At 42.5% G+C, this 19,643-nt stretch overlaps 1 protein-coding gene across 1 annotated transcript; it reads left to right on the top strand.

Annotated features, from left to right (window-relative positions):
- The first annotated feature begins 344 nt into the window (after positions 1–344).
- Positions 345–15,645, top strand: LOC124283455. The gene is made up of 6 exons (XM_046719519.1): positions 345–537; positions 3,912–4,103; positions 4,757–4,948; positions 5,920–6,109; positions 9,428–9,619; positions 15,485–15,645. The coding sequence occupies exons 1-6, from the start codon at positions 367–369 to the stop codon at positions 15,643–15,645; spliced, it is 1,098 nt and encodes a 365-aa protein (XP_046575475.1). The 5' UTR covers positions 345–366.
- The last annotated feature ends 3,998 nt before the right edge of the window (positions 15,646–19,643 follow it).

The raw sequence follows: 19,643 nt of genomic DNA, 5'->3' as shown, positions 1-19,643 counted from the left end.
CATCTGATCATATGTTTAGACTTCGAAAGTACTTAAAAACACTTGAAAACTTTACTGGAAAAAAGCTCTAATGACAATGATATTAGTGGTACAAATGTGTGTGCCTGAAAACTTAGTAACAATCATAAGGTTTGATTTAAACATTCCATATCGTGTTTGTGTTTATGCAGAAAGAAAAGAAACAATTGCATGTATACTTTTAGTTGTTGTTTTTTGTAGATGCAGTAAGAAAAGAAACAATTAGGTGCATATATGCCATTCTATTTTTGTGTATATATGGATTCATAATGATACATTAACATTAAAGCTTAATATATATTCCATGTCGTTTTTGTGTGTGTGCAGTGAACGGTGGATGGTCAAGCTATGGCTCATGGTCAGCATACGGTACGTGCACAAGAACATGTGGAGGAGGAACCATGTCGAGATTTCGCACACGCACGTGCACCAGTCCGAGTCCTGCTTATGGTGGAGCCATGTGTTTTGGCTCAGGACGCGCTACCCAGTCCACCAGTTGTAACACACAAAGTTGTGCAGGTAACTTCAGTTAGGGAAAAATTTAATCCATCTAAACTAAAGACATTTCATGACCAGGTCATTGCTTCTCAAGTGCCATTTAAATTTGAAAACACATGGCACACTAAGACGAGGATATGATTAGTCCTGTCCCAAATAATTTGGTTGGTTGGTTTGTTGTTTAACACTGCACTCAGCAAGATTGCGGAGAACAACTAAACTTGATAAGATATTTCCGTTACAAGCAGCTTCAGATGGGTAAACGCATCTGATCATATGTTTAGACTTCGAAAGTACTTAAAAACACTTGAAAACTTTACTGGAAAAAAGCTCTAATGACAATGATATTAGTGGTACAAATGTGTGTGCCTGAAAACTTAGTAACAATCATAAGGTTTGATTTAAACATTCCATATCGTGTTTGTGTTTATGCAGAAAGAAAAGAAACAATTGCATGTATACTTTTAGTTGTTGTTTTTTGTAGATGCAGTAAGAAAAGAAACAATTAGGTGCATATATGCCATTCTATTTTTGTGTATATATGGATTCATAATGATACATTAACATTAAAGCTTAATATATATTCCATGTCGTTTTTGTGTGTGTGCAGTGAACGGTGGATGGTCAAGCTATGGCTCATGGTCAGCATACGGTACGTGCACAAGAACATGTGGAGGAGGAACCATGTCGAGATTTCGCACACGCACGTGCACCAGTCCGAGTCCTGCTTATGGGTGGAGCCATATGTTTTGGCTCAGGACGCGCTACCCAGTCCACCAGTTGTAACACACAAAGTTGTGCAGGTAACTTCAGTCAGATAAGGAAAAATTTAATCCATCTAAACTAAAGACATTTCATGACCAGGTCATTGCTTCTCAAGTGCCATTTAAATTGGAAAACACATGGCACACTAAGACGAGGATATGATTAGTCCTGTCCCAAATAATTTGGTTGGTTGGTTTGTTGTTTAACACTGCACTCAGCAAGATTGCGGAGAACAACTAAACTTGATAAGATATTTCCGTTACAAGCAGCTTCAGATGGGTAAACGCATCTGATCATATGTTTTAGACTTCGAAAGTACTTAAAACACTTGAAAACTTTACTGGAAAAGCTCTAATGACAATGATATTAGTGGTACAAATGTATGTGCCTGAAAACTTAGTAACAATCATAAGGTTTGATTTAAACATTCCATATCGTGTTTGTGTTTATGCAGAAAGAAAAGAAACAATTGCATGTATACTTTTAGTTGTTGTTTTTGTAGATGCAGTAAGAAAACAATTAGGCGCATATATGATGGTGCTTATATATGCCATTCTATTTTTGTGCCCATCCAAACCTTTATATCAGCATGTTGATTCATATAATGATACTTGTTCATGTTTGCTTATATGCCATGTTGTTTAGGACAGAAAAGCAATGTAACCTAAAGTTATATTTTCCCCTTCTTCATGTATATTATCCGTGCGTGTAAATATTGATTTATAAATGTGTGGCCTTTCAGTACCGGAAATAAATATATATGTTAGAATATTTACATTGAACGGTGGATGGTCGGAAGCTATGGCTCATGGTCAGCATACGGTACGTGCACAAGAACATGTGGAGGAGGAACCATGTCGAGATTTCGCACACGCACGTGCACCAGTCCGAGTCCTGCTTATGGTGGAGCCATGTGTTTTGGCTCAGGACGCGCTACCCAGTCCACCAGTTGTAACACACAAAGTTGTGCAGGTAACTTCAGTTAGGGAACAATTTAATCCATCTAAACTAAAGACATTTCATGACCAGGTCATTGCTTCTCAAGTGCCATTTAAATTGGAAAACACATGGCACACTAAGACGAGGATATGATTAGTCCTGTCCCAAATAATTTGGTGGGTTGGTTTGTTGTTTAACATTGCATTCAGCAATATTCCAGCTATATGGCGGCGGTCTTATCGACAGCATGAGCATCGATCTAGGTAATTTTGGGATGCGATCATGTGTCAACTAAGCCAGCAAGCCTGGCTCCACTTTCATTTAGAACCTTTGCATCAAGGTTTGGGTGGATGGAAAATAGTATGGTTCAGGGTCTGTCGACAGACAAATAATACACGTGACGCCCATGTGTGGTATGCCATGTCGTTATATTGTAATAGAGAAAAGAAAAGGTCGTGTGGACATGGCGTCCGGCAGTGGATCCATAGGTATGTGGTACGAGTCCCAGCATGGGTCACCGATGTGTTCCATAGTACGGGAACTCCACTTTCCAGTTGCTTCCAGTCGAGATGACCTAATCCGTATTCCTGACTATTTACCCTGGAAATATATCAATGTGGACGGATGTGTAGTAACGACTAACAATGTTTCAGTGTGTTCTAATGTGTAATCTTTGTTATTTGAGACTGTAATAAATATATTTTGTCAATAAATAGGCAAACAGATTATTATTATTATTGATCTTAACGAAAATCCTTCACCTATTTCTATTTTTGATAGTTGACGGAGGCTGGAGCGTCTACACTGTGTGGACACCCTACAGCGCATGCTCAGTGAGTTGTGGAGGAGGCAGCCAATCACGTTCCAGAACAAGGTCATGTACTAACCCAACCCCAGCTAATGGCGGCAGTCCGTGTGTAGGGGAGACAACTGACACCAACAGCAGAGGCTGCAACACCCATCCATGTCCAAGTAAGTGCGTGAGTGAGTTGAACAATTTAAGCCACGTAGGCATTATTTCAGCCATATTGTGACTGTAATGAGTTATTCATTAATAATACAGAGTAAGTGAGTTTGGTTTGACGCCGCTTTTAGCAATGTTCCAGCAATATCACGGTGGGGAACACCGGAAATAGGCTTCACACATTGAATCCATGTGGGGAATCGAATCCACGTCTTCGGGGTGACGAGCGAACGCTTTAACCACTAGGCTTCCCGACCGTATATAATATCGACTATATGTATACATAAACACCCGTGAAGATCCGAACACAAATTCCTCTTCAGCAACTCATGCTTATCATAACAGGCGACTAACGTGATCGGTTGGTAAGGCTTGCTGACTTCGCCGACGTCGATCCCTGGATTGTCTTGTCCAGATTCGATTATTTACAGACCGCCGTCATATAGCTGGAATATTGCTTAGTACAGCATTAAACAACAAAGAAACAAAAACAGTATTGATATCATAAGGTTACTCAATACAGTGACTGTCTAAAACTTAGTAATACACGTTATTTTCTGAAGTTATTTCCAAAATTGGTGTTGAATGAATGTACCACAGCTGCAGGATCAGACCAAACATGGGTACCTCCTCCTCCAAAACTTGGCAAGGCAAAATCCTCCCTATGTGACCGACACCTCACCACATGCATCACACAGATTTTATGGTTGTGTATGGTTTGTTACAGTTGATGGTGGATGGAGTGACTATAGCGCGTGGACAGTGTACAGCACGTGCACAGCTACATGTGGAGGAGGATCTCAGTTCAGGACCAGAAACAGGACGTGCACCAACCCTGCCCCAGCCCACGGAGGTCGGGACTGTGACGGTGATACCAGGGACAGATCTGAGAGGGACTGTAACACTCATCCCTGCCCAAGTGAGTAATTTAGGATATATATAAATGAGTAACTGAGTTTAGTTTAACGCCACTTTTAGCAGTTTTCCGGCAATATCACGTCGGGGGACACGAGAAATGGGTTTCACACTTTGTTCCTATTTTGGGAATCGAACTCGGGTTTTCGACGTGACGAGCGAACGCTTTAACCACAAGGCTACCCGACCGTATATAAAATCGATAATATGTCTACATATGGACCCATGAAGATCCGAAGAAATTTCCTCTTCAGCAACCCATGCTTATCATAAGAGGCGACTAAAGGGATCGGGTGGTCAGGCTTGCTGACTTCGTTAACGTCGATCCCTGGATTGTCTGGTCCAGACTCGATTATTTACAGACCGCAGTCATATAGCTGGAATATTGCTGAGTGCAGTGTTAAACAACAAAGAAACAAACAAAAACAGTAATGATATCATAAGGTTACTCCATACAGTCTAAAAACTTAGTAATACACGTTATTTTCTGAAGTTATTTCTAAATTTGGTGTTGAATGAATTTACCACAGCTGCAAGGCCAGACTTTACATGGGTACCTCCTCCTCAACCACCTGGAAAGGCAAAATCCTCCGTATGTGACCGACAAATCACCACATGCATCACACAGATTTTATGGTTGTCTGTGGTTTGTTACAGATGATGGTGGGTGGAGTGACTACAGCGCGTGGACAGTGTACAGCACGTGCACAGCTACATGTGGAGGAGGATCTCAGTTCAGGACCAGAGACAGGACGTGCACCAACCCTGCCCCAGCCCACGGAGGTCGGGACTGTGACGGTGATACCAGGGACAGATCTGAGAGGGACTGTAACACTCACATCTGCCCAAGTGAGTAACGGAAGTAGCTCTGTTAATTTAGAATATGTATAATTATATGAGTGAGTGGGTGAATTTAGTTTTACGCCGCTTTTATCAATATTCCCGAATATCACGGCGGGGGACACCAGAAATGGGCTTCTTCACACATTGTACCCATGTGGGGAATCGAATCCGGTCTTCGGCGTGACGAGCGAACGCCTTAACCACTAGGCTACCCCACCGCCCCAATTTTAAAATAACCTTAAAATTTTAAAATAATCTTAGAATATGGTACACCCGCTTCGAACAGCTAACCATAGACTACCCATAGAAACTGGAAGATGGACTAACGTTGTAGGATCCGACAGACAATGTACATTATGTAATGAAGCAGTGGGCGATGAATACCACTTCCTTTTAACATGCCCATTTCTAGCAACCCTAAGAAATAAATATCTGCCTAAGTATTTTTGTAATAATCCATCAATAGATAAAGTCACCTCAATTATGAAATCCAGTTATAAACCACTTGCCGTGAAATTAGCCAAATACATCAAGGAGGGCTTATGTTTGTACACATGAGATTTATCATGTGCATAATTGTAATTTATTTTTTGTTATTGTTGCCATGTATAAATTCATACTGTTTATATTGTAAATATCTCTGTATGTTCTCTATGTCACAACATGTGACTTATGAGAATAAACTTTTTCTTCTTCTTCGAATCGAATCTGGGTCTTTGAAGTGAAGTTTCAACCACTAGGCTACCCTACCGTCCCACACATAATTGAGGACACACCTTTTGTGCTGTAATATTACATTGTTTACTTCTAATATACTTCGTGTGTGTAATCAATATATTGAATACCTATTATCGGTTTCAAATGTGGATCGTCACATCGCAGTACTCTGCATATTTCAGAATAAACTGCATTACCAGAAAACAATTCAGGGGAAAGCGTATGAATGAATACACGTATATATTTACGCCCTTGTTTAGTTGACGGTGGCTGGACTGACTGGGAAGAGTGGCAGGATGTGGACGAGTGCAGTGTCCAGTGTGGTGGCGGAAAGAAGGACCAGGACCGCTCCAGGACCTGTACCAACCCAAGCCCGGCCTTCGGTGGAGCCGACTGTGACGGAGAGCTACCAGAACCAGACCATCGACTGTAACACCGAGGAGTGTGGAGGTAACTTCACCAACAGAGTAATAACTAGATTCAAATTGGTTTATATAATCTTTTATTCCTCCATAGTGAAGAGTACAGAAAGAGAAGACAACATTTATGCAGTTATTTGAGAATTTTGATTTTCATGCATATTTGAGCCGATATCACGTTTTCTTGATCAGTCAAACGCTAGAGTCACAAGGAGTCACAAGGAGTCACTGTAATACAGCTTTGTACATCGTGGTGATGTATTTTATGCACAGAGTGGAAAACTCAATCAAGTCCTCTCTGATCAGGGGAAAGTCAGTTGTACACGACAACAAGCACTCAGTAAGTTCAGTTGGTTTCATGTTGTGAAGTTTCACACTGAATTCAATTGGCCCAATATTGATTAGGCCTATCCACAGTTCGTCCCGAGTTGCCCAATTACGGCGTGAGTCAGGAGGTCATTATACATCAACCCACACCGATGACACAGTCCTGCTTCACATAGGTCTCTCACTGTAGCGCAGGCTTTGATGACAAATTTAGCTTGCCGTCTGAGTGATGCGTCAAGCAATGACACTGTCCATGCAGGATGGACTTCAAGCTGGCGATGTATCCGCTGGAACTTGTGAAGATCAGGGTCATCTGCCAACCGACTGTTCCATTGTGCCACATGATACTCTCTGACTGACGTCTTCACTATTCTCCTCCACTTCAAACGCCCTAAGAAGGACCCTGATTCTAGGATTTTTTCCAAGTGACAATAGAGTAGGTATTTCTTGAGCACCCTGACTACACCAGGCACATATCCAAACGATGACGACGAGACGTTGTGTAAGTAGCTCATCAGCCGGGATATGAAAAGCTTGTGAGGCGGATATCTGTGGTCCATATTCAAGAGACCACACAGGAAACACAACTTCCGCTGATCTATAACTGCCTTTAGAGGCAACACTCCAAGGAGTCCAAGACAGCTATCAGTGCGAGTGGAACGAGGCAGGTCTAGGATTGATATGATGAAGTACCTGTAAGATCTCTCCAGCATCAAGATCTCAACTGTGGAAAGTTAGTCCACAGTTCCGTGGAAAGAAACACACGGTTAACAACTGTCAGGCTGATGATTGGGTTTGTAAACCGTGGGTGGAACCCACGAGCTGTCAGTCATCTCACAGCGGACCGCAAGGAAATGGCAGCTTGTGCCACATGATCTATGCTTGACATGTTGCTTGACAAGACTATTCCAACATGGCGGATTGATTCCATCCACGGGGGGAGGTTGGTCATACAACTTGACTTCAACCTGCTTCAGCTGCTGAGATCTCGGCCGGTATGGAAAAGTCACAATTTCACTCTTGGAGGACGAGAGCACGTATCTCCAGTACGTTGCTTGTATTCCTCGGAAATCCCCACCATCTCTCTAAGGGCAGAGACCCTCGATGAAATGAGTGCTACATCGTCTGCTTGAGTGGGAGAACACACACTTAAGTCCATCACGACAGCACCATGATTCGACCCAGAGAGTTTCTGGAGCAGGGAGTTTATGTACAGCAGGTACAACTTCCCAGACAGCACACCACCTTGTCTGATACCCTGCATCGTGGGGATAGGCCTAAAACACATTGAGTCAAGGAAAACTCGACACATCATTCCCGTGTACATGTTGTCAAGAACAGTCCATAAGGAGCCTTTGATTCCTCACTCGAATAACTTGTATTTCAAACCACTGTGCCATACTGTGTCGAAGGCCTTTAATGTATCCAGGAACACAACATGGGTATCCTCCATTCGCTTGCGGTAATGGCGTATCGTCTCTTGCAAGGGATCGGGTGGTCAGGCTTGCTGACTTCGTTAACGTCGATCCCTGGATTGTCTGGTCCAGACTCGATTATTTACAGACCGCAGTCATATAGCTGGAATATTGCTGAGTGCAGTGTTAAACAACAAAGAAACAAAGAAAAAACAGTAATGATATCATAAGGTTACTCCATACAGTCTAAAACTTAGTAATACACGTTATTTTCTGAAGTTATTTCTAAATTTGGTGTTGAATGAATTTACCACAGCTACAAGGCCAGACTTTACATGGGTACCTCCTCCTCCTCAACCACCTGGAAAGGCAAAATCCTCCGTATGTGACCGACAAATCACCACATGCATCACACAGATTTTATGGTTGTCTGTGGTTTGTTACAGATGATGGTGGGTGGAGTGACTACAGCGCGTGGACAGTGTACAGCACGTGCACAGCTACATGTGGAGGAGGATCTCAGTTCAGGACCAGAGACAGGACGTGCACCAACCCTGCCCCAGCCCACGGAGGTCGGGACTGTGACGGTGATACCAGGGACAGATCTGAGAGGGACTGTAACACTCACATCTGCCCAAGTGAGTAGCGGAAGTAGCTCTGTTAATTTAGAATATGTATAATTATATGAGTGAGTGGGGGAATTTAGTTTTACGCCGCTTTTATCAATATTCCCGAATATCACGGCGGGGGACACCAGAAATGGGCTTCACACATTGTACCCATGTGGGGAATCGAATCCGGGTCTTCGGCGTGACGAGCGAACGCCTTAACCACTAGGCTACCCCACCGCCCCAATTTTAAAATAACCTTAAAATTTTAAAATAATCTTAGAATATGGTACACCCGCTTCGAACAGCTAACCATAGACTACCCATAGAAACTGGAAGATGGACTAACGTTGTAGGATCCGACAGACAATGTACATTATGTAATGAAGCAGTGGGCGATGAATACCACTTCCTTTTAACATGCCCATTTCTAGCACCCTAAGAAATAAATATCTGCCTAAGTATTTTTGTAATAATCCATCAATAGATAAAGTCACCTCAATTATGAAATCCAGTTATAAACCACTTGCCGTGAAATTAGCCAAATACATCAAGGAGGGCTTATGTTTGTACACATGAGATTTATCATGTGCATAATTGTAATTTATTTTTTGTTATTGTTGCCATGTATAAATTCATACTGTTTATATTGTAAATATCTCTGTATGTTCTCTATGTCACAACATGTGACTTATGAGAATAAACTTTTTCTTCTTCTTCGAATCGAATCTGGGTCTTTGAAGTGAAGTTTCAACCACTAGGCTACCCTACCGTCCCACACATAATTGAGGACACACCTTTTGTGCTGTAATATTACATTGTTTACTTCTAATATACTTCGTGTGTGTAATCAATATATTGAATACCTATTATCGGTTTCAAATGTGGATCGTGACATCGCAGTACTCTGCATATTTCAGAATAAACTGCATTACCAGAAAACAATTCAGGGGGAAAGCGTATGAATGAATACACGTATATATTTACGCCCTTGTTTAGTTGACGGTGGCTGGACTGACTGGGAAGAGTGGCAGGATGTGGACGAGTGCAGTGTCCAGTGTGGTGGCGGAAAGAAGGACCAGGACCGCTCCAGGACCTGTACCAACCCAAGCCCGGCCTTCGGTGGAGCCGACTGTGACGGAGAGAGCTACCAGAACCAGACCATCGACTGTAACACCGAGGAGTGTGGAGGTAACTTCACCAACAGAGTAATAACTAGATTCAAATTGGTTTATATAATCTTTTATTCCTCCATAGTGAAGAGTACAGAAAGAGAAGACAACATTTATGCAGTTATTTGAGAATTTTGATTTTCATGCATATTTGAGCCGATATCACGTTTTCTTGATCAGTCAAACGCTAGAGTCACAAGGAGTCACTGTAATACAGCTTTGTACATCGTGGTGATGTATTTTATGCACCGAGTGGAAAACTCAATCAAGTCCTCTCTGATCAGGGGAAAGTCAGTTGTACACGACAACAAGCACTCAGTATGTTCAGTTGGTTTCATGTTGTGAAGTTTCACACTGAATTCAATTGGCCCAATATTGATTAGGCCTATCCACAGTTCGTCCCGAGTTGCCCAATTACGGCGTGAGTCAGGAGGTCATTATACATCAACCCACACCGATGACACAGTCCTGCTTCACATAGGTCTCTCACTGTAGCTCAGGCTTTGATGACAAATTTAGCTTGCCGTCTGAGTGATGCGTCATGCAATGACACTGTCCATGCAGGATGGACTTCAAGCTGGCGATGTATCCGCTGGAACTTGTGAAGATCAGGGTCATCTGCCAACCGACTGTTCCATTGTGCCACATGATACTCTCTGACTGACGTCTTCACTATTCTCCTCCACTTCAAACGCCCTAAGAAGGACCCTGATTCTAGGATTTTTTCCAAGTGACAATAGAGTAGGTATTTCTTGAGCACCCTGACTACACCAGGCACATATCCAAACGATGACGACGAGACGTTGTGTAAGTAGCTCATCAGCCGGGATATGAAAAGCTTGTGAGGCGGATATCTGTGGTCCATATTCAAGAGACCACACAGGAAACACAACTTCCACTGATCTATAACTGCCTTTAGAGGCAACACTCCAAGGAGTCCAAGACAGCTATCAGTGCGAGTGGAACGAGGCAGGTCTAGGATTGATATGATGAAGTACCTGTAAGATCTCTCCAGCATCAAGATCTCAACTGTGGAAAGTTAGTCCACAGTTCCGTGGAAAGAAACACACGGTTAACAACTGTCAGGCTGATGATTGGGTTTGTAAACCGTGGGTGGAACCCACGAGCTGTCAGTGATCTCACAGCGGACCGCAAGGAAATGGCAGCTTGTGCCACATGATCTATGCTTGACATGTTGCTTGACAAGACTATTCCAACATGGCGGATTGATTCCATCCACGGGGGAGGTTGGTCATACAACTTGACTTCAACCTGCTTCAGCTGCTGAGATCTCGGCTGGTATGGAAAAGTCACAATTTCACTCTTGGAGGACGAGAGCACGTATCTCCAGTACGTTGCTTGTATTCCTCGGAAATCCCCACCATCTCTCTAAGGGCAGAGACCCTCGATGAAATGAGTGCTACATCGTCTGCTTGAGTTGGAGAACACACACTTAAGTCCATCACGACAGCACCATGATTCGACCCAGAGAGTTTCTGGAGCAGGGAGTTTATGTACAGCAGGTACAACTTCCCAGACAGCACACCACCTTGTCTGATACCCTGCATCGTGGGGATAGGCCTAAAACACATTGAGTCTCGGAAAACTCGACACATCATTCCCGTGTACATGTTGTCAAGAACAGTCCATAAGGAGCGTTTGATTCCTCACTCGAATAACTTGTATTTCAAACCACTGTGCCATACTGTGTCGAAGGCCTTTAATGTATCCAGGAACACAACATGGGTGTCCTCCATTCGCTCGCGGTAATGGCGTATCGTCTCTTGCAAGTTGAAGGATGTGTGAAGGGCAGATAACTGAGATTGATATGCCATTCGTTGTGTGCCAGGAAAGGTATCAGTTTCATTTTGTCCGTCCAGTCGAGACAGGAGCACCATCTCAAACACTTTGCACGTGTTTAACACGGGGGAGAGTTATTAACACTGTAAGAGTTCGGGTCTTTCTTTGATTTATTACCACTCTTGTACAGAGGTACTAGGATGCTCTCGCGCCATGCTGTCGGGATATGTCCAGATTCAAGAAAGATGTTGTAGAGGGTTGCCAAGTGAAACATCAAAGTCCGCCACGATACTTTAGATGCTCGTACACGATCTTGTCAGCACCACCAGCCTTATTGTTCTTTAGCTTGGCACAGCACTCAGTGACCTCCAACTCTGTGAATTTCATTGGTTGTGGTGGGGGCGGTGGGGTAGCCTAATGGTTAAAGCGTTGGCTCGTCACGCCGAAGACCCGGGTTCGAATCCCCACATGGGCACACTGTGTGAAGCCCATTTCTGGTGTTCCCCGCTGTGATGTTGCTGGAATATTGCTAAAAGCGGCGTAAAACCAAACTCAGTCAGTCAGTCAGTCATTGGTTGTGGATCACGTTCTTCCTTGCATCTAACACGGATCTCCTCAACTAGGGAATCTATCTGCTTACAGAAAGAAGAATTGGAATTGTCTCGGTCTCGGCAGCATATACATCCTGAAAATGGTTAGCCCAAGCATCAAATATAGTTTCTGGATCACAGTGCACAGCCCTTTGATACAATATCGGGGAAAGTGTTGACTTGTGTCCCCCTCTGATTAACCGCACACAATTCCAGAAGGTCCGGATATCTAGGTCATGGGATTGTTCGAGTTCTTGGAAAGTCTGTGAAATGTGGTTATCACTTGCTTGCCTCATGTGCTTCCTGAACTCAGATTTTGCTGCCTTGTATTCTTTGTAGGACGTGTGTCCACAACCACGAGGTTTGCCATCAGCAAGCCAAACACAACGCTTAGCAGTCATGTGATTATGAAAATCATTCACAGCCTTGTTCCAGTATGGTTTCAGGAAAGACCTCAGGCTGAATGATTTCATTGGTAGTGTCTCTCTGCTGACATTCAAAATAGTGCATGTTATTGCTGAATAATATTCGTCAATATCAGTCCATTCACAATCCACCACGGGAGGCTTAATACTCCATAGCAGATGGGAAACATCAAAGGTATAGTCCTACAACCTGCCCCGAGTTCTCGCCTTTTCCCAGGGGACAACCCCGCATCCCTAGGCCTCTTGCGCGAGTCTTGGTAGAGGTGATGGCAGAGACAAGATGCAGACGACTTGGTTGTGGTCAGACACATTGAAGGGGGCATCGTCTAAGATACGGGCACATACAACATCACTCAGGGTCGACTCAGGCAACAAGATATGGTCAGTCATAGTTCGTGGTCCATGCTGATAAGAACAGAAGGTCCAAGTTGGACCTAACAGAGAACCAAAGAGTACTGAAGTACGGCCTGACCTTTGAATTGACTCGTTCATTCTCCTCGATTGGACATCTTCTGTGAATCTGTAATAAGCACATTTGACTTTTGCATTTAGATCACACATGATGATTACTTCACCAAGATCTGAGTAGCCAGCATATACATCATCGACAATGTCATGGCAAGTACAGAGCAGATCATTAGGTCTAGTCACAGCCGGTAGGCACACATTAAATATGTACAAAGGTCTGCATCCAGAAACGTGAGTCTCAACACCAACTAAGAAATCATAGTCACTAGGTACCTCTTGACAATAGCACTGGAATCGCTTAGATATAAGCAAAGCAACACCACCTCTAGATGCAAAGAAACCATCAGGCAATAGCTGGCCATCTCCAAAACATCTGGCAAACACTGAATATGGATAAGCAATTTGTGTTAATAAATGGAGGTTATGGTTACCGAGCTGATGTTCACTCAGTCCACAAATGTCCACTTCACACTGTGAGAGGCATGGTTTGAGATATGGCACACTGGTTGAGACACCTCGACAGTTCCAGCACATGAGAGTAATCCTATCAACTTACATCATGCAGTCGTGTTGTCGTTGTACAGCTGTGACCCCGGTATCCATTTACGGACAGCGATACCATCAGACCAAAAGGTAGGATCTTCAACAAGCTTCTTCTGAGCGAAAGGGACATTTACCTGTGCTGAAGTCGTGTGTCTGTATTTGTTGTTCAGAATTCTCACTAAGGACGCCTTGACATCACCCTTCATTAAGTAGTAGCTAATGACAGACTCCTTCGTATCAATGTGGATCCGCCCAATGAAGAAACGGGTGACTCGTTGCCTGGGAAGTGCTGCTCTGAAGTTACGTACCATCCGGTGAGTTAGTGGTGTGACAGTTGACCGTACGGCTCCAGTCACGGTCCACGTCAACCGTTATCTTTAAATCAGAACACCGGTCCTTGACGTTCTTCTGTCCATTTGAAGATCAAGAAAACTGTATCCCATTGTCTAGTCCAAGCATTTCCTCACTATTACCATAACATGGAATCGGTAAACCAAGGGATTCACTCAGTTCTCTGATATACAACTCACTACTAGGGTTAGGATAGGCTTTCTGTAAAGAAACATATATTCTTAGGCATAGAATGATAAAAAAACCGGGGTTACGGGCGGAAATCTTTCCGTATACACTATGTCATTTAGTTCATTAGCGACTTCACCATGGCATGCTCTGAATAAATAGTAGCAGTCTTTTGCCAGTTTGAATTGCAGAGATTCGCCTGATTTGCCTCGCTTCTCCAAGCGTCTCTTGAGAACACTTTTCAAATATGGAAACCTTTCTGTTTCTTGGCCCCTTCCAAAACGGTTAATCTTGTTGATTCTAATTCACTGATATCACCATTTAATATATCAAGAGTTGTTGAAATAATCGTGTCCTTGGGACAGTCCGGTGACTCACGTGTAAAGAATAGCAATATGAAATCCACAGACTCGTCACGTAACGTACAGTTACTCACCGGTTGCATCGCCATGTTGACTGTCGTTGTACTCACCGCCTTGCCGGGTATCACACATATCATTTCCATCGTCCACACACATTTCCCAATAAACTTTCGTTCACATAGTCAAAGGAAAGTGTTCCTGGGTCAACATTCGTAAGTTCTGTGTGCGATATCTGTCAAATACCCACACTCTTGTCCATCTTCATTGTACATTGTACCCATGTGGGGAATCGAAATCCGGGTCTTCGACGTGAGTCTTTAACCACTAGGCTGCACCACCGTCCCACATATAATTGAAGACACACTTTTTGTTGAATACTTATCATCGGTTTCAAATTTGGATCGTCACATCTCAGTATTTAGTATATTTCAGTATAAACTGTATTACCAGACAAGAGTTCAGGGAAAAGCGTATGAATACACGTATATATTGACGCCCTTGTTTAGCTGACGGTGGCTGGACTGACTGGGAAGAGTGGCAGGATGTGGATGAGTGCAGTGTCTTGTGTGGTGGTGGATACAAGGACCAGGACCGCTCCAGGACCTGTACCAACCCAAGCCCGGCCTTTGGTGGTGCCGACTGTGACGGAGAGAGCTACCAGAACCAGACCATCAGGTGTAACACCGAGGAGTGTGGAGGTAACTGCACCAACAGTAATAACTAGATTCAAATTGGCTTACACTCCCAGAACTAACCACCTACCCTAACTAAGTACCAGATATGGAAGTTCAATGTCCAGAGTAGCCTCCATTTTTGTGTCAGCATTCGCTGATCGTTCACTCTGTTCCCTAAGTGGGAGAGATTAAGAAGCCCTAAGTGGGAGAGATACTGAGGAGTATAGAAGCATTTAAGGAATATGAAACCTAACTGTTTTCTAAGCGCTAACACGTTTGATCAGTGTTTTTCAAATGTGGAGAGTTGCCTCCCTTGATCGTGTCAGTATCCGCTGATGGTTTACTCAGTTCCCTAAGGAGAGATTAACAATCCAAATCTGAGGAGTATGGTGGTATTTCAGAAATAATCGTTTTCTAAGCACTAACTTGTTTGATAATTGTTTCCTTCTCATTAACACAATAGGTTGTCTTAATTGAAAATATAACTGATCGATTTCTTGCAGATCGTTGTGCAGACGATGGCGCATTCCTTGCCCATGCCACCGATGAGAAGCGCTTCTACCAGTGCAGAAATGGCAGGGCCCTCCGCCAGCAGTGTCCGGAAGGTACCGTGTATGACTCCGAGAATTCCATCTGCGACCACGCGATCAATTCAGCCCCGTAAAGACAACTTAACTACATCTCACTGTGACTCTTTATCTAGACGTAAAGCGCTGCTGTTTCTTATATCTTATTAATAAATCGTCTCTTGCATGTTTTCACTGTCGATATTTTTTGTCAAAATTCAGATCGTTGCCTCAACGTATACTTCAGAAGGTTGCTATTTAGGTTTGGTTTAAAGATTAGCTGAGGAACCATCGCCTTTGAGTCATGAATTCATTGGGCACTTTCTAGGTTATATCATGTCTTACCAGCTTGATGTGGGAGGAAAGTGAAGGCTTTAGATGTTTACCACTTTGCTGAATCCCATGATCATGGTTATACCAGCACATTCAGTAATTATTGGTGTATATATTATGAATAAATATAACTCATAAACAAACCTTTCTTTAAAAACCTTAGCCAGAGGCAAACACGTCGACAAACGACGGGATGGGTCTTCGGTAAAAAGAGCTCATTTAGATTAGACTACGATACTCCGGCAAAATAAATTGATACCAACGGAATCGAGCAAGTGGATCACGTGGTCAATATTTGTAGACTTATGCAACTCAAAGATACACATCTCCAAGATATGTCCAAAAATATCATGATAAACATGATGTTTTCAACAGCAAGTTAACTGCATAAATTTAAAGGTGACACAGTCTAATCCGGTTCTTACTTATGTGATTTGTTTCGGGGTTACATACATATTACACAGTGCAGTACATACAATACATGTACTCTTGTTTGAAGAGGATTAGCTTGAGTGACACCCATATACACTTAATATCTGCCTTGAAACAGTGACTGGTAGGGCTGGATATTGCCCTGATTTTCATAGTGCGATATATTGCAATAATTTAAGAGCTTTTGCAAAATACATATTGTGGTATATTGACTGGAAGGTTTCTGCCCAAGTGCGTACATCATGCATTCATAATAGCTCTCTGTGTGCAACATCATCTTCTTAGTTGCTGTTACACCATACTTTCAGGCTCCCCATCCCCATTGTGACAGTTAAATAAAATTATATAGAGCCTTAACGTGGAATGTTTGACTGAAGTATTGCAACAAAGTTTTGCGAACATAATGATATGGGTAATAGTATAACATGATTTCCATGGTCAGTGTTGTTTCCTTCAACAGAATGCACTTCAATGCAGCATGCAATTATTGTTACTGTATGTCAGTGATTCATTCAGATTCAACTCCAATATATACATGTGTTAACATGAACTATTACATAATGAAACAAAACATGATTTAGTTTAACTACTTGAGCTTAAAATCGCATGTGACCTCCAATAGTTAAGATCCTTGACTAGAATGTAATTATACAGTCCTTCAAAATTTATAAGACTTAGACCTTTATGATAAATAGATGTCATTTGTCCCATTATGAAACAAACAAAAATAACAACATACTGTGAATTGTGAAATGGTCACTCAGAGTCAGAGGCACTACTATAAGTCCAAATATAAAAATGACCCATTTGAGGCCACTAAATTCCTCCAAAATGTCACATATGAAACCATTCAAACCCACAAAACGTAAAGCATTTGGTAGAACATTTGGCACTTTTGGAGCCACTTATAATCACATTTCCACTAGTAAAATGTTACCCGAAACCAACAGAAATAAAAGTATATTTGGCACTTTTAGAGCCCATGTTTTCGCCATTGAAATCAGGGGCAGATAATTCAAAGGGAGCTAACTCTGGATGACTAATATATTGCAGAATCTGAACCATTTCGCGATAATCGTATCGGGAGAAACTGTACCGGTATATACTGGTTCACCGGTAATATTGCAGAGCCCTACAATTTAATTAGGCATACATTTTTCAACGTTACCACTTAAGAACGTTACGGCGTCCAATCACATGCTATTGCCTTTAATGAGATTTAGATTTTGAGTAAAATGATTCTTTGAGATCTCTCTTGGGAGGAATGCAGCATTCCTCGGCAATCAATTGCTCAGTTTTACTAAATGATGTTGCATGATGTCAGCGAGAAAGTGCATACACTATCACTGGACACCAAGGGCTGAAATAGTTCCCAAAATATCAATACCAAGGGCGGATACAGCTTTTTGAGAAAGGGTGGGGGAAATGGGGTTGGGGTTGCACACCTGAGAAAGGAGGGTGCACACTTCATTTTCACGAGAGTTTCAATGGTCATTTCCTCTTTCAGGACAAAGGGGTATTCTGCCCCCCCCTTTTCTGTCCGTTATGCTCTTCCTTATTCATTTGTGTTATTGCATAAGCTAATTATTGTCAACTAAGGGGGAAGCGGGGAAACAAGTGTTGAAAGAAAGGTGGTTTAGCTGATAACAAATTAACAAATGTGGAAAGACAAATTTCTAGTGATCCCTACGGTATTGCTGGTGCATACTTAATCACTAACACCCTCATTAAGTCTTTGTTTAAAAAATCAAAGAAATGAATACGTTGATTCTCGTGGGCTCAGCGCGATTTTCAAAAGGGGTCCTCGCCGAGCACCCTCGATAATCGGAATGTATACCCTGGAGCTTATTGAGGATGCTCTATGATCTCCAGCTTATCGAGGATGCTCTATAATCTCCAAATTATCGAGGATTTTCTATAATATCCAGGGTATACGCATACCCTGGATCTTATCGGGGATGCTCGCCGAGTTGCAGTGGTCCATTCATGTACGTTTACAGTTATTTTGTCCTTTAAACCAACGGAGTTTGTTTCTGTATATAGTCATGACTGGGCATTCTGTAGTCTGTAAATAATCGAGTCAGGACCAGACAATCCAGTGATCAACGGCATGAGCATCGATCTAAGCAATTGGGATACGATGACATGTGTCAACAAACTCAGCGAGCCTGACCCCCCGATCCCGTTAGTCGCCTCTTAAGGCAAGCATGGGTTACTGAAGTTCAATTCTAACCCGGATATTCAAGGGTTCACGCAGAAGGAATCAAGCTACATATACTTTTCATATCACGGGAGCATGGATAAATGCGCAATATAAATGGACTATTATTATTATTATTATTATTATTATTATTATTATTATCTCGAGGAGTTAAATCCAAAAATTGTACGCGCCAGTGTGTTCACGTGTTCAGTAGCCCACAAACTGGCTAAGAAAGTACATTACTGCAGTATTGTCGTTCAGAAAGTTTTACATAACAGAAATAATTGCCAGATTTTATTTATGCTGCCGTGTCTTGGTCATGTTTTTTAAAGATACTGAGAAAATTAACCTTAGGAGGTATGCATCCCCCAAGGGTTACTCGAACTGGACAAGGAACACTGAAAGCATGAAGAGTACTCGTCGGGCATGGTCGACCATTTGGAGCTCTCGCTTTGACCTTCTCAACTGAACAGTACAGAGCCAGATTGGCACCTTGTCTCAACCCAACAAACTCACGAGCAGACATGAAACAAACGTTTACTTCAATGACAACACGGAGAACAACCTTTCATACTTCGTGAGCGTAACGTTTCGAATCTTTCGATACAGATTCTGGTATCGTTTAGACAAACTTTATGCATAACTTCTTTATTTCGTGAGTGCGACGTTTCGAGACAGATTCTTGTACCGTTGTCGAGTAGGTAGTCTGTCTCACAGTCCCTGAACCACTATTTTTCCTACTGCCAAGCCCTCTCTGCAGTGCTAAAGCCCTAAATAAAGCAAGTCTAGATTTCCTCAGGTTCAGGAATCTCTGGTCTCACTAGGGCTCCTTTTCAATATAAATGGGCTTGTTTGTTACTATCAAAATTATATATATTCAGAGACTAAGCCTTAGTCTATCGAGCAGGGTACATGCTTCTGTATGGAAACATCACACTCACGAAATAAAGAAGTTTTTATCAAATACGTTTGTTGATATTGTACCTCCCAACTTCTAAAATGCCACTCAAAGAAGTTACCGTGTAGTTGTCGTGTGCTGTTGTCAAGCTGGAATGTAACGATGATGATGATTTGGAGATTGTACGTGCGCTTTCCAACGTAGTTCGCACACGGGCTGTCCAGGCCATT

This window comes from Haliotis rubra, unplaced genomic scaffold, assembly GCF_003918875.1.
Source record: "Haliotis rubra isolate DU_JTF1 unplaced genomic scaffold, ASM391887v1 Scf316, whole genome shotgun sequence".
Lineage (NCBI taxonomy): Eukaryota > Metazoa > Mollusca > Gastropoda > Lepetellida > Haliotidae > Haliotis > Haliotis rubra.
Note: the sequence above shows the minus strand (reverse complement) of the source record. Positions and strands in the feature narration are given on the sequence as shown.